Source organism: Rhinatrema bivittatum, chromosome 7 (genome assembly GCF_901001135.1).
Source record: "Rhinatrema bivittatum chromosome 7, aRhiBiv1.1, whole genome shotgun sequence".
In the NCBI taxonomy this organism is placed as follows: domain Eukaryota; kingdom Metazoa; phylum Chordata; class Amphibia; order Gymnophiona; family Rhinatrematidae; genus Rhinatrema; species Rhinatrema bivittatum.
Window position 1 is genome coordinate 301,898,913 of NC_042621.1, and position 15,619 is coordinate 301,914,531.

At 49.4% G+C, this 15,619-nt stretch overlaps 1 protein-coding gene across 1 annotated transcript in view; it reads left to right on the forward strand.

Annotated features, from left to right (window-relative positions):
• The window catches only part of KCNK18 (potassium two pore domain channel subfamily K member 18), a 48,513-nt gene extending 46,577 nt beyond the window's left edge, over positions 1-1,936 (forward strand). Inside the window, exon 3 of the mRNA XM_029610747.1 lies at positions 1,113-1,936. Coding sequence (XP_029466607.1) covers positions 1,113-1,936 — 824 coding nt within the window. The remainder of the gene's footprint in view (positions 1-1,112) is intronic.
• The last annotated feature ends 13,683 nt before the right edge of the window (positions 1,937-15,619 follow it).

The following is a 15,619-nucleotide window of genomic DNA, read 5'->3' on the forward strand; positions in this document are numbered from 1 at the left end:
GGCAGAGCAGAGAAAGCTGATACTCGGGTTTTCCTTTCTCCCCTCCCTCCCTCAGGGTGACCACAGCTCAGAGGTTCTCAGGTATGAACATCGGGTGGCTCAGCTCTCCTGCATTTGGAGGACTTGCTCCACATGTTGATTATAAACAGCCTCCTCCTGCTCAGTCACCCTGTTCAACGTCACTTTAAGACGTGGCCCTCATCCCCATCACCAGCTTCCAAAACGTTCTACAAATAGTTCTTGAAAGCTGGGTCTCCCATTGCTTGGGAAAGGAATGGCGTCGACGTTTCTAGAGCGTCTCGGGAGCCTGCCTTCCCAAGGCTTCACAGGAGCAAAGCTCTGCAGGACGGAGAGAGAAATGTCTTCTGAACCTTGACCTGGCGGAGGGGGGGATGGAGAGGGAGAAGAGCACGGATTAAGACCTGGGACAGCACGGCACACATGAGCAGACTGGGGGGGGAACAAATGCTTCTTTACTGCTGTCATCCCGTATGAAACATCTTTGTATCATGAGTTAAAAATGCTGCAGGTGAAATATTTAGAGATATTTGACCACTTACTGATCTTAGCAGATACGCAGAACACAGGCCTCTGAGCCGATCCAAGCTCATGTATCTGCTGTGTTACGGTTAGCATTTGTTTTTATATAAACGAATATCTGGGCTCAGATCGAGCCTTAAGGTTTTCTCCCGTATTTTGCCTATTGGAAAAATAAAAATTGATGAGATCCCAAATTATTTTATAGCCAGTGCATGACAGAACTAGTGTCACTCACTCTCTCTCTCTTTCTCTAGTTGGAGTGAGAGGGTTCAAGACCCTGGTGAAATCTCGATGGTTGCAGAGTTACCTCTCACTCAAGTTCCTGTGTGATCCTATTAGGAGTTCAGGGAAGAACCAGCCAGGTGCCATTTGATCCAAAGTTCCCAAACCACCTCACAGCCAGGCATAGGATGTTAGAACACTAGACCTTAATGTTGTGTGTTTCTCTTAAAATGTCCTGGCATGCATGACCATACTGCAAATCTCCAGCCACAGCACACGCTGAGGCCACATCTGTCTATTGTATTACAACGTCAATCAGAACTTCTCTTCTGTCTTGCTTTGTTTTCCAGGATACGGCCACATCTCTCCCGAAACAGACGTTGGGAAATTTGCTTGTATTTGTTACGCAGCTGTGGGCATCCCTTTAATGCTCTTGGTGCTGGCAGACCTGGGAGACATCCTCGCGTGCACCTTGACATGGATTTACAACAGTGCCAGAAGGGCTGGCACCAGGATTCCATCCACCCTGTCCAGAAGATTTTCCATCTTCAGGACCAAACCGAAGAATGACGACTTTGATTCACGAGTGCTGAAAATGAAGGAGCCGTTGAGCATCACCGAGGTGCTGAAGAGCCAGTCTGCAGTAAAGAAGAAATCGTTGCAGATGCGGAACACGAAGATCTTTGAGATGATTATTGCCAAACAGAATCTGCAAAACTGGCCACTTCGATTGAACAAATCTGATAGGTCTATGTCTTGCCCGGAGCTGAAGGCCATATCACAGTCCCAACTTGTGTTGTCCAACTTTGATAAAATTGGGGAAGAGCTCGGCAAGCTTAATGTTCCCATCATACTCATTGTCTTAATCATGTTTGCGTACATTTTGTGTGGTGCTTTCATCCTTCCCATATGGGAAGAGGACTGGAGCTATGTTGATTCATTTTACTTTTGCTTTATTACCTTGACGACTATTGGATTTGGAGACATCGTCCCTCAGCACCGCAATTACTTCTTGCTCCTGTCACTGTATCTTATTACAGGCATGGCAATCATGTGTATGGCTTTTAAACTGGGCCAGAATAGGTTGGTAAGTTGCTACAAACAGTGCATCTCATGCATTAGTGGGGGCAAGGCAAAAACTGAGCACATTAGCTCAGATCTCCTGGAAATCTAAGGGGGTTTGTTGTCACGTTGACTGAAAATGAAGACATTTACTCAAGAAGTGGCCTTCACCATCCTCTTGTAAAGCATGCTCATACAGGGTCACGAGTCATTGTGGAAAACTGGTCTATCTTAACCGATGCACAAGGGTAGGGGAGAGAGAGAGAGATGAATGAGTTATTACATTTTCATCCCCATAGCTGACCTGTGTCAGCCAATCGGATTTCTAGACCACTGATCCTCGTAAGCAGAGGGAAGGCGCTGGATAGCTATTCTTCAGTCCCAGTTTTTAATCCTTCAGTCAGACAGGAGATGCTTTGTCACAGATCTGTAGCATTCATTACTTATATTATCTATGCACAAAGAATTTGTCTCAAAATGTAAGAAAGATGGGAAATTTCAAAAGAACATAAGAACATGCCATACTGGGTCAGACCAAGGGTCCATCAAGCCCAGCATCCTGTTTCCAACAGTGGCCCATCCAGGCCACAAGAACCTGGCAAGTACCCAAACACTAAGTCTATTCCATGTTACCGTTGCTAGTAATAGCAGTGTCTATTTTCTAAGTCAACAATTAATAGCAGGTAATGGACTTCTCTTCCAAGAATGTATACAAACCTTTTTTTAAACCCAGCTACACTAACTGCACTAACCACATCCTCTGGCAACATATTCCAGATTTAATTGTGCATTGAGTGAAAAAGAACTTTCTCCGATTAGTTTTAAATGTGCTACATGCTAACTTCATAGAGTGCCCCCTAGTCTTTCTTTTATCCGAAAGAGTGAATAACTGATTCACATTCACTCAATCTAGACCTCTCATGATTTTATACACCTCTATCATATCCCCCCTCAGCTGTCTCTTCTCTAAGCTGAACAGTCCTAACCTCTTTAGTCTTTCCTCATAGGGGAGCTGTTCCATCCCTTTTATCATTTTGGTAAGTGACCTTACTGGAGGAAATCTAGGGTGATTTTTCCTAAAAAAAAAATTAAAAAATCAGGACAATAACTCTATGCAGGCAATGGGGTGAAAACAGGACTGTTTTAACTTGTTCCTTTTGACATGGTGCTCTATGATCAGCAAAGGGAGTAAATCACGGAAAGTGGGATGGCAGCATGGGGAATTCAGAGCACCTGGTGAGGGGATAAGTCACATTGAGGGCTGAATGTCAATGTCTGGCATTGGGAGTCTCAGTTTGGTGGAGGTCACATAGAGTGCTAGATGACAGTGACTCATTGAGGGGGTATCACAGGGAACATTGGATGGTAGTGTGTGGTACTGGGGTTTCAGTGAGAGGGTAGCTCACACTAAGTGCTGGATAGCAGCATGTGGTATTGGGAGGGGGGTGTCCACAGTATAGGGAAAGTCACATTGAATGTTGAATGGCATAAGAAGTGCCATACTGGGTCAGACCAAAGGTCTATAAAGCCCACTATCCCATCTCCAAAGGTGGCCAATACAGAGAAGTAGATTTGATTTCTTGCTGCTCACTCTCGTTGACAAGGGGTGACTCTCTTTGAGTCATTTGGTCAATAATGATTTATGGACTTCTTCCAGGAACTTGTCCAAGCTCTTCTTAAACCTTGAGCACATTGTCAACAAATTCCACAACTTGATTGTGCGCTGAGTGAAAAAAGTACTTTCTCCAATTTGTTTTAAATTTTCAACCTATTAGTTTCAAGGAATGTCCCCTAGTTCTTGTACTAATTAGAAGAGTAAATAACCACTTATTTATTTATTTACAATTATTTATCAATTGCTTGATAGAATTTTCCTAGGCAATGGGCAAGATGAGAAATAACCTATTCAATAACGTAGTCTAAACAATATTCATTGATTAAAATTAAAATGGCAGTTCATAAAATCCAAAGAGATTGAATTAGACGTTACTTACCAAGTTAAGTTTCCCATCAACCGTGTTTTTAACAATTTGCAGAACTTTGAGAGATCCGTTTCTTCTCTTATATCTAATGGGAGGTCATTCCACAATTTCGGAACAGATAAGGAAAATGATCTCTTCCACAAACACACATGGCGAATGCTCTTAACTGCTGGAACTTGCAACAGATGTTTATTTGCCGAATGCAGGCTTCTCTTTGAAACATATTCATGAACACGGATCTCAAGCTGTTTTGCCCCAATACCTTGAATGTTCTTAAATGCCACTGTCAGAATCTTAAACTTGCATTTCTCGGCCACTGGGAGCCAGTGAAGCTTTAAGGACGGTGGTCCAGCCGGACTTCTCCTTGGTTATCTGTTATTAATCGAGCTGTCGTATTTTGAATCACTTGCAACTTTCGTGAGGATTTACCAGGAAGCCCCAGAAGCAATGCATTGCAATAAGTAAGATGTGAGAGTACCACATCTTACTTAAAGATTTTAGAGCCTCAAGATTTAAAAATGCACTGATAGATCTCAGGCATCTTCGATCTACAATGCAAATTTACTTGCTACCTGTGAAACCCGTTTCTCCATAGTCCGTGTAAAATCGAGCAATACTCCCAACGACCTTAAGGGCGAATTTTAAAAGCCCCGCACACGGCAAATCCGGGAGATGTGCGTGCGACAGGGACGCACACGTGCCACGCAGATTTTAGGAGGGCCCACAACCACTCGCGTTATCTGCCAGTGCGCGGATATAAAAGGTGTGGCGAAAAAGGGGTGGGATGGGGCGGGTCCGGGGGGGGGGCGTAGGCAGTGCATGGGTGAGCCAGGACTGCACCCATGAACTCAGTTATGCCCACTAGCGCGCACCAGGATCCCACAACCGCGTAATTTGCTTCTGCTATGGACAGCGTGTAAGGAGATACATTTTACTAAAAAAAAAAAAAAAGGGTAGTCAGAGATGTTTTAGGGGTCGGGGAAAGTAGGGTAAAAGGCAGGTAGGTTAGGTAGGGGGGGTTTAGGAATTCTGTTCCTTTACGGGAGCGAACTGGGAAATAGACCTATAGCGTTGCCACGCGGACATCATCAGCATAGATTAAGGAATAAAACCTTAACACCAAATAATCATCCCCATCACACTTAAAAAGATGTAAAAAAGAAAAGGCGCGAGAGATGAACCCTGAGCAACTCCATACTTAATCACGTACTGTTCTGGTAAAGTTCCCTGAAACGAAACTGTTTTCTTTCTCGTAAAAAACTTTCTAACCATTTTAAAACCATTCCCTTCAATCCTGAATCTCACATCTCTTTAGCAACAAATTGTGCTCTACAAGGTGAAATGCACTAACTAGATAAAAAGAAGCATTTAAAAATTAAAAGAATGCAGGCAAAATGCCCACCCAGCTCCCACTCCTTGCAGGACTGAACCTGCATCCTGCAACCTGCTCCTGGAGGGAGCAGGGGATGGGCGCAGGGATACAGAGCCTGTCACCTCTAGGACTGGAGGACTCGGGGGATGGATACAGGGATACAGAGCCTGTCACCTCTAGGACTGGAGGGATCAGGGGATGGGAGCAGGGATACAGAGCCTGTCACCTCTAGGACTGGAGGGATCAGGGGATGGGCGCAGGGATACAGAGCCTGTCACCTCTAGGACTGGAGGGATCAGGGGATGGGCGCAGGGATACAGAGCCTGTCACCTCTAGGACTGGAGGGATCAGGGGATGGGAGCAGGGATACAGAGCCTGTCACCTCTAGGACTGGAGGGCTCAGGGGATGGGAGCAGGGATACAGAGCCTGTCACCTCTAGGACTGGAGGGATCAGGGGATGGGTGCAGGGATCCAGAGCCTGTCACCTCTAGGACTGGAGGGATCAGGGGAGGGGTGCAGGGATACAGAGCCTGTCACCTCTAGGACTGGAGGACTCGGGGGATGGATACAGGGATACAGAGCCTGTCACCTCTAGGACTGGAGGGATCAGGGGATGGGAGCAGGGATACAGAGCCTGTCACCTCTAGGACTGGAGGGATCAGGGGATGGGCGCAGGGATACAGAGCCTGTCACCTCTAGGACTGGAGGACTCGGGGGATGGATACAGGGATACAGAGCCTGTCACCTCTAGGACTGGAGGGATCAGGGGATGGGAGCAGGGATACAGAGCCTGTCGCCTCTAGGACTGGAGGGATCAGGGGATGGGCGCAGGGATACAGAGCCTGTCACCTCTAGGACTGGAGGGATCAGGGGATGGGCGCAGGGATACAGAGCCTGTCACCTCTAGGACTGGAGGGATCAGGGGATGGGCGCAGGGATACAGAGCCTGTCACCTCTAGGACTGGAGGGCTCAGGGGATGGGAGCAGGGATACAGAGCCTGTCACCTCTAGGACTGGAGGGATCAGGGGATGGGAGCAGGGATACAGAGCCTGTCACCTCTAGGACTGGAGGGCTCAGGGGATGGAAGCAGGGATACAGAGCCTGTCACCTCTAGGACTGGAGGGATCAGGGGATGGGTGCAGGGATCCAGAGCCTGTCACCTCTAGGACTGGAGGGATCAGGGGAGGGGTGCAGGGATACAGAGCCTGTCACCTCTAGGACTGGAGGACTCAGGGGATGGATACAGGGATACAGAGCCTGTCACCTGTAGGACTGGAGGGATCAGGGGATGGGAGCAGGGATACAGAGCCTGTCACCTCTAGGGCTGGAGGGATCAGGGGATGGGCGCAGGGATACAGAGCCTGTCACCTCTAGGACTGGAGGGATCAGAGGATGGGCGCAGGGATACAGAGCCTGTCACCTCTAGGACTGGAGGGATCAGGGGATGGGCGCAGGGATACAGAGCCTGTCACCTCTAGGGCTGGAGGGATCAGGGGATGGGTGCAGGGATACAGAGCCTGTCACCTCTAGGACTGGAGGGATCAGGGGATGGGAGCAGGGATACAGAGCCTGTCACCTCTGGGGCTGGAGGGATCAGGGGATGGGTGCAGGGATACAGAGCCTGTCACCTCTAGGACTGGAGGGATCAGGGGATGGGAGCAGGGATACAGAGCCTGTCACCTGTAGGACTGGAGGGATCAGGGGATGGGTGCAGGGATACAGAGCCTGTCACCTCTAGGATTGGAGGGATCAGAGGATGGGAGCAGGGATACAGAGCCTGTCACCTCTAGGACTGGAGGGATCAGAGGATGGGAGCAGGGATACAGAGCCTGTCACCTCTAGGACTGGAGGGATCAGAGGATGGGAGCAGGGATACAGAGCCTGTCACCTCTAGGACTGGAGGGATCAGGGGATGGGAGCAGGGATACAGAGCCTGTCACCTCTAGGACTGGAGGGATCAGGGGATGGGCGCAGGGATACAGAGCCTGTCACCTCTAGGACTGGAGGGATCAGGGGATGGGAGCAGGGATACAGAGCCTGTCACCTCTAGGACTGGAGGGATCAGGGGATGGGAGCAGGGATACAGAGCCTGTCACCTCTAGGACCGGAGGAATCAGGGGATGGGAGCAGGGATACAGAGCCTGTCACCTCTAGGACCGGAGGGATCAGAGGATGGGAGCAGGGATACAGAGCCTGTCACCTCTAGGACTGGAGGGATCAGGGGATGGGAGCAGGGATACAGAGCCTGTCACCTCTAGGACTGGAGGGATCAGAGGATGGGAGCAGGGATACAGAGCCTGTCACCTCTAGGACCGGAGGGATCAGAGGATGGGAGCAGGGATACAGAGCCTGTCACCTCTAGGACCGGAGGGATCAGGGGATGGGAGCAGGGATACAGAGCCTGTCACCTCTAGGACTGGAGGGATCAGGGGATGGGAGCAGGGATACAGAGCCTGTCACCTCTAGGACTGGAGGGATCAGGGGATGGGAGCAGGGATACAGAGCCTGTCACCTCTAGGACTGGAGGGCTCGGGATGGGTGCAGGGATACAGAGCCTGTCACCTCTAGGACTGGAGGGCTCAGGGGATGGGAGCAGGGATACAGAGCCTGTCACCTCTAGGACTGGAAGGATCAGAGCCTGGGTTTAGTATTTGGGAGCCTGTGCTACTACCCGTGGTCTGTGGTGGGGCAGTGGGAGTGTGTTAGTAACCTGCACTGCTGCTCCTGCCCATGTTGTAGCTGTTCTGTACTGGGGTGATAGAGAACTTTCATTTTTAGTGCTCTTAATCTGGCATTTTTTTTACAACTGCTAAATTTACTAGAAAGCATGTTAAAAAAAAAAAGAATATTCAGTCTTGTCTGCCTCCTATTGGGGGAGTTTTATGTACTAGAAATATTACAAAACATCAATTGGTTATTGTCTGTTAGCATTGTAAACCAAGGTCCCCTCCCCCCCCCCCCCCCCCCCACCTAAATTACAATAGAAAGAAAATGAGAAATGAATTAGCATAAACATGAATAAGTTATCAGAGGAGGCTGGAAACCGGAAATAAGGACGGTGCCAGGTACCCTCAGCCGAAGCTCCCGTGCCCTGCCTTGTGTGCCCTGGTGAGTGGGGACGGAGACGGCATGGAGCCGGGGGGAGGGGTGTAAAGGTGGTGAGAGGGGCAGGAAGGAAGGAGTGCAGGGCCCCAGCTTCTCCGATGCCTTTCCCCAGGGAGGGCACTGCTGCTCCTGCGCCTGGCACTGCTGCCTGCTCCCAGAGCCTGTAATTCCCTGCCCCCATGTCCCGGATTAAGGACTCAGCGGCAGCCTTAGCATGACCGGGACGTCCGCTGCCTGCCTGAAACCTTTAAGCCATCACTTTCCCGTCGGCTGCTTTAATAAAGGGGCTGGCTCGCTCTTACACCGCACGAAGCATGAGGAGGAGATCAGCGGGGCAGGAGTTTCTCTAGCGTTGCTCACCAAGGCGTTAAAATCTGGCCCTGCCTGCCCGACGCTGGGCACCTGCACAAGGAGGGCAAACTGTAGGCCTCCTGTGCTTCCGGGTGGTGCGAAACGCACTCCTGCGGGGAGCGGGGGAGGCCTCTCGGCTTGCACCCAGCTCCTGACTCCGGCACGCGCAGATGCGTTTAAATCTGCCAAGCAAAGCCAAGGTCAGTCTGCGGCCTGCTACGGCCAGGTGCGTCCGCTTTCCGCACTCTGTGTGTCCCCAGCAAAACCACGCAGACGGTGACCCAAGAGGGCCGCAATTGTAAAAGTGTGCGCTAGACCTACAGGCCTGCAATCTCATCTGCAAATAGAAACCCCCTGTGGAGGTTTCCTCTGAAAATTCACGGCTGGCGGGGGGGGGGGGGGGGGCATCACAGGTAAAGAAATACCCGTGGACTTTGCACCTGCTCTACCACAGGTGCAAAGTTTGTGCGGCAAAATCCGTGCAGGGATTCCAAAATAAAATCCCTACGCATGCTTTGCCTCCCCCGCCATGTAACAGAGCAGGTGCTTAAATATTCCAGTCGCACAATGCTCCTGAAGAGACAGGCTTTGGTCGCCCCCGGGTCCTGAATTTACATCCCAATGCACTGCAGCAGGACTGGGGGGCGGCCATCTTGCCTGCCCAGGAGCTGAAGCTCCCATGATGCACTGCAGCAGGACTGGAGGGCGGCCATCTTGCCTGCCCAGGAGCTGAAGCTCCCATGATGCACTGCAGCAGGACTGGAGGGCGGCCATCTTGCCTGCCCAGGAGCTGAAGCTCCCATGATGCACTGCGGGCGGTGCTGGCCCATTGCATGTTGCTGAGGCTCTGGCAGGCACATCTGAAGTACAGGCAGGGGGAGAGGGAGTACTGGGGAGGGGAATTAGTTTTGGTGTGGCAAATGAGATGGAAATGCTTGAACTCTTACCCAGGGCAGCCTATCAGTGTCTGCTTAGCAAGAAATTGAGGTGAGAAACGCTGGGCCATTATAAAAAGTGAGAGGCACCATTGTTAGGTGTTTTTGGACTTGGGTAGACGATCAGGGAGGGCTGGTGCTCCACCTGAATCAGAGGCTGGAATAACTTCTGAGACAAGCAAATCTACTTAGGAGAGAGAAGGGGAAGGGAAATTTGGATTCTTCGCCCACCTTTTCCAAGTAAAGCTGAAGGTGGCTTACAGCATTTTGGAAGAATTCAGGTACAATAATTCCCTGCAGTCTCCGTGGGTACCGGAGGCGACGGGGGACAAGATGACTTGCCCAATGTTGCAGGACCATGGCTGGGGGACGTAGCATTTGATCCCTGGCTCTTAGCCTGTAAACATCGTAAATGCCAGGAAAGAGACACGCACAAAAAACGCAGAGTCACTTTAGACATGCCCCAAGGTACGGGCAATCTTGTATCTGTTCCTGAGATGTTCTCTTAAGGCACTTTGGCATGTTTACCGCACCGCATGCTTCTTTAAAGATCCGCGTATGTGTATGTTTGTATGATGCATTCGAATTTTACATGAATAAATGTCTCGAATACAAAATGTTTTGATCTGGTCTATAAGAAGTCAGAAGCAGGGAGCAGCCTGCGAAAAAATCCAGCTCCTATTCCTGTCTAAAAGAAGGCAGTCTCCTTCCAAAAGGCGACACGGCCGATGTAATCAACTGCAGGACAGGGAGGGGGTCACATTTTGAAATGCACGACATTGTTGTAAAGAAGAACATGGACACTTTTGACATGTCTACTTCCTGCTAAGCTTCAAAGGGAAAGCACCCGGCTACTCTACCCCTGCTCTTTCCTGCGGGTGGCCAAGGAGGGTATAATCTCGTGTGTGCACGCTCTCTTCCTCACACAGCTCTGGGAACATCTCCATGCAGCCTGGCAAACAGCGCGCTCGGGCCACACACACTTTTAGCAAGGGAGAGGAGGAGAGATGAGGTGTGTCAATCCTCTTACGTGCAGGCAGGTGGCTCTGAAACCTGGGCTTCTTACCGAAGATGACCCCTGTTACCCTGGCACCAGGGGGTGCTGCCCGTCTTACCCTGCTCCTTCCAGGTTCTCCATGCAGTGACAGCCACTGACTTGCCTGGTTCACTTCTCCTTCCAGGGGAGGCTCATCCCACCTTGGATTTTTCTCTGGATTTTCGCATCGGCTGGAGCTCGGCTTGGATGTAAATCCCATGCACTGTTTACTTTAAAGGCAGCTCTGATTTTACCCCCTTCAAACCCTTTAAGCAAGTTGACTCATGTTTTTCCTCCTTTCCCATGCAGGTTCTTGGGAGAGGGATAGGTAATATTTGGACAGGATGATGTCCCATTATGAGTGGTCTCGGGTTCACCTTCTGCCCCGGAGGGCAGGGTGGAGGCTCAATTAGACAGGAAGGTTTCCCATTTTCTGGGCAGCCCTCCCCCCTTGAGCCACCCTATGGCAGCTGGATGTCGGGGGGTGGGAGGGGTAGCAACGACGTCCTGTGCAAAATAATCTTTGGTTCTCCATTCACCAACCTCCATCAGGCACCAGCGGCTGCCGCTTTTCCACTCTTTAGTAGAAACGAGGGTCAGCGAGCAAGTTGTAGGAGAAATCTTTTTATTGGACTAACGACGCATTTGTGAAGAGCTTTCAAGGGTTTCATCAGGTCGCTGCAGCGACGCGAGCAGATCTCTCTAAAGCTGGTCTGAAATCAAAAGAGGTCACCTGCAACTTGCTTGATAATTTTTATTTCTCAGTATCCAAGCAGACTAACAGGACAATCTCATAACAAAACAGAATTTCTACACTTAGAACGGAAAAATATTGAAATCATCCAAACTCCAATAATCCTCAAAGACAACCAGAAAATTGAATTAGCTGAAAAAGTACAAAACTTTGGAATAATAATGGACCCAGAAATCAATCTAAAACAGCACATATCACTAAAAGTAAAAGAAGGCCTTGCAAAACTCATGATCCTCAGAAAACTAAAACCACTACTTACACCAACTGATTTCAGAACAGTACTTCAGGTGCTGGTTTTCTCCAGTACTGACTACTGTAATGCACTTTTACTAGGACTCCTGGATACAACATTAAGGCCACTTCAAATACTTCAAAACACAGCAGCTAGAATACCAACCGGAAAAAGGAGGAGGGACCATATAACCGAAACCCTGGCAGAGTTACATTGGCTACCTTTTGAGCACAGAATTAGATACAAAACCCTATGTACCATTCACAAACTAATTTACGATGATAAATCAGACTGGTTGAACAGAGCACTACGAGTACACGGCCCTCACAGGAACCTCCGATCAGCAAATAAAGCCCTCCTAACCATTCCTTCAATAAAGAGTGCAAGACTGACCCAAGTGAGAGAAAGGGCCTTATCTTTAGCAGGCCCCACACTTTGGAACACAAAGCCTCCAGAGATCAGACTACAAAGCGATCTCAAAACCTTTAAGAAAAGTTTAAAAACATGGCTTTTTAAACAAGCATTTTATAAAGAGACAGGAGAATAGAAAATATACAGGAATAGGCAGAAGAGCACCAACACACAGCACTACTCTAAGAATGTGCATTATAACAGTCTACGGACTCTATATCACTATAAACATAATTGTAACACTATGAATATGAATTTTATCCGTGAACAGTACCTTATAGGTACACCTGGTCATGACCTACTTCACTAAACAATTGATTGTCTTTAACGATATATTGTAAGTGAACCTTTGGTGGCACCTGTTAGAATGTACTATAGTGCGCATCCACCTACATTAAATATGTGCCTACATGTAAACCGTTGCGATGGTATTTAACTTAGCGACGGTATAGAAAAGACTTTAAATACATAAATAAATAAATAAATAGCCGTGAGCTTTTGTGTGAGAAGAAGATACAGCAATGTGAGGGGGATTTTCTACACATTCTGTAATCTGATTGTTGATGGGACAGATATTAAAGGGGTTTAGAGGAATACAGTGCAGGTTTAGGGGTGAGAGGTCTGTACCCTGGTTAGAATGCTGAGAGGTTTCAGGGCTCAGATGGTTTTTCCAGTTTTTTTGGAGTCAGGGAGAGGGACCAATTGTAAAAACATTATAGAAAACTGAAAAGTAACATGCTCAGCCTGCAGCTGCCACGTACTAATATTGGAACGATTGACGAACACAATACTCTAAATGCTTTTTATAGTAAGAGATCATCCTTGCAGCCAGACCGAAGTTATCCTCTAGAGGTGTATATACTGCACGATGGCCCGAGAGGAGAAAGCTTTACAGTCTCCATAGCAGTGGCATTTCTTAAAGGAGTCACTATGAGTTCTTGTGGGTTAAGGAACTATAGCACTATTAGCTCGGCTAGGGAACCCCCACGGGAACAGTCCAGGACTCCAGGGGCAGGCTAGACTAGGGGATCTTCTGCCTGTACCAGCCACCTTCCCCGCAGGTTGAGCCCTTGGGTTCTGGTGGCCGGCAGGGCTTGAACAAGGAAGAGACCTAATGCTAAAGCTGGACTGGAATCGGGAGTGAAGGCAGAAGTCAGGCAGGAATGAAGAGACAGGCTGCAGGGCTGATGCTGGACAGGACTGGAGACAGGAGCCTGAGGAGACCTGGGATGCAGGCTGCAGGGTTGGAGGCTGATGTCTGGTGGGTCTGAAGCTCAGGCAGGAACCAAGGTCTGGGATGGAACACTGGAACAAGACAGGAGTTAATGATACTGGCAAGCTTGAGACAGGAGGCCTGGAGCCAGGGAACAAGGCTTGAGACAGGAGGCCTGGGAACCAGGGAGCAAGGCCGGAGACAGGAGGCCTGGGAGCCAGGGAACAAGGCTAGAGACAGGAGGCCTGGGAACCAGGGAGCAAGGCTAGAGACAGGAGGCTTAGGGAAGCCAGGGAGCAAGGCTAGAGACAGGAGGCTTAGAGAAGTCATATGGCAGAAGGCTGTAGAGAGCCACAAGGAGCACAAGGCAAGAAGGCCGCGGAAAGCCAAAGACACGAGGGGCCAAGAAAGGAGCCGAGCAGACTCAGCCTCAATGACAAGGCACTGAGTGTAGACTGAGGCAGGGCTAAATAGGCAGAGATCTGCCAAGTCATGAGGTCACCAAGACTAGAGCTTGAAAGAAGGCAGAGGCAACTCCCGGAGGACCTCTGGTGGTTGGGAGGCTGCATGACAAGCAGAATCACAACAGCAGAGCACCGGATGTTAAGGTAGAGAAAATGCACAAAGATATTCTAGGGCAGGTAAGGAATAAGTTAGAGCAGTTTCTATCAGGGTGGGAAGAGAGAAGGCCAGAGACAATTGGCCCCCCATGTGCTTAGCATTTATTCTCTGAGGACAAGCAGGATGATAGTCCTCACCCATGGATGGAGCCCAGCATAGAAAACCTATGTCAAAGTTACTAGAACTCTGACTGAGCCTCACTGAGCATGCTCAGCATGCATTTTACCATGCGTCCACGCAGGGTCCCCTTCAGTCTCTTCTTTTCCACACAGCCTGACATCTTGCAATCAGTTGAGAGCCTCACTTTTCTAATTTTTTGGCCTACTTTTGAAAAACTTCTTTTTCTTGATTTTTCTTTTGCTGCCTTGAGCGGTCAATGCTGGGACTCCCGGTTCTCTCGTTAGTGTCCTAGGTACTTTTTTGATCTTTATTGGTTAATTTCTTTATGTGATCAATGCCCCCAGGCTGGAGGTGCGTTCAGTGCCCACTGGACATTGACGGCTGCCATCAATTTTGATCTCATGTCCCTTTTATTTTGTGACAACATGTCCACCTCGGGTTTTAAGCGATGCCCCGGATACACAAGGATCATGTCTATCACAGACCCCCATGATAGTTGTATCCTTAGCCTTTGTGCATTGCATGACACCAGCGGTTGCAGCAAGTGTGCCAGGATGACCCTGAAGGAATGTAAGATCAGGCTCGACAAGATGGAACACATCTTCGGGCCAGAGAAGACCGATCCATCGGCATCAGAGGCATCGCTTTTGAGAGACCTCAGAGCCATGCTGAGCCATCGACATCAGCGATGCCATCCGTGCCATCGAGCTTGTCAGCTGAAAGGGATGGCAGAGACTGGCCATCATCAGGCTTCTCCAGGTTGAGGATGTCGAGTTCCTCGTCATCGATCTCGGCACTGGAAAGGACCGTGTATTGAGGGAAACCAAAGAAGCATTGGCATCAGTCTCTGTCAATGCACGGTGCCGGGCATGGGAATGCACCAGCTTCTGCTGTGATGCCCCCGAAGCAACCCCGCAGCAAGGACAGCTAGTCCACCATCGATGTTGGGGGTATGCTATGGACTCCATCGGTCCCAATGCCAGCCACTGATCCTCCACTTCTTTCCGAAGAGGATTTACTTACATCTCCTCTGTCCCAGTGTTATGGTTTTGAGGTGTTGGAGTGGATTCTTGGGTACTGCGGTGATGGTCATGCCCACAGGGAGGAGCCCCATGAGGAGCCGCAGTACTAGGCTTAACTCTATACACGCAAACTCAGAGAATTTGTATTTATTATACAGCTCGGTGGTACTGCCCAGGAGGGGCAGCAGTGAGGTAACTTAGTTGAAGCAGTCCAGGGGTCCTCAGCAGAGGAGCCAGTCCCACACTTGAGTAGATGGTAGGCAGCGCAGGGTAGTAGAGGAAAGTCCCGGATGCAGACTCTGAGCGCTGAAGATGGAGGTGAGACAGACTGATAAGGTTAGTTATTCACTGAAGTAGATAGCTGAAGATCCTGGCAGGCAGAAGTAGATGAAGATCCTGGCAGGCAGAAGTAGATCAGTAAGGCACCAGCGTAGGAAGAACAGGCCCTCGAAGAGCGAGTACCCGATATCCCAGATAGGTAGTTGTAAGAGAGCATAAGGGCTCCCGAGGAGCGGGTACCCAGGTTAACAATGAATTACCCCGAAGGGCAGAGAGAAGGCTTCATGCGGCAGCAAGGAAGCGGAAGAACAGCTTAGACCGGAGGCATTCCAATCCAATCCTTGCTAACTCAGTTTGTTA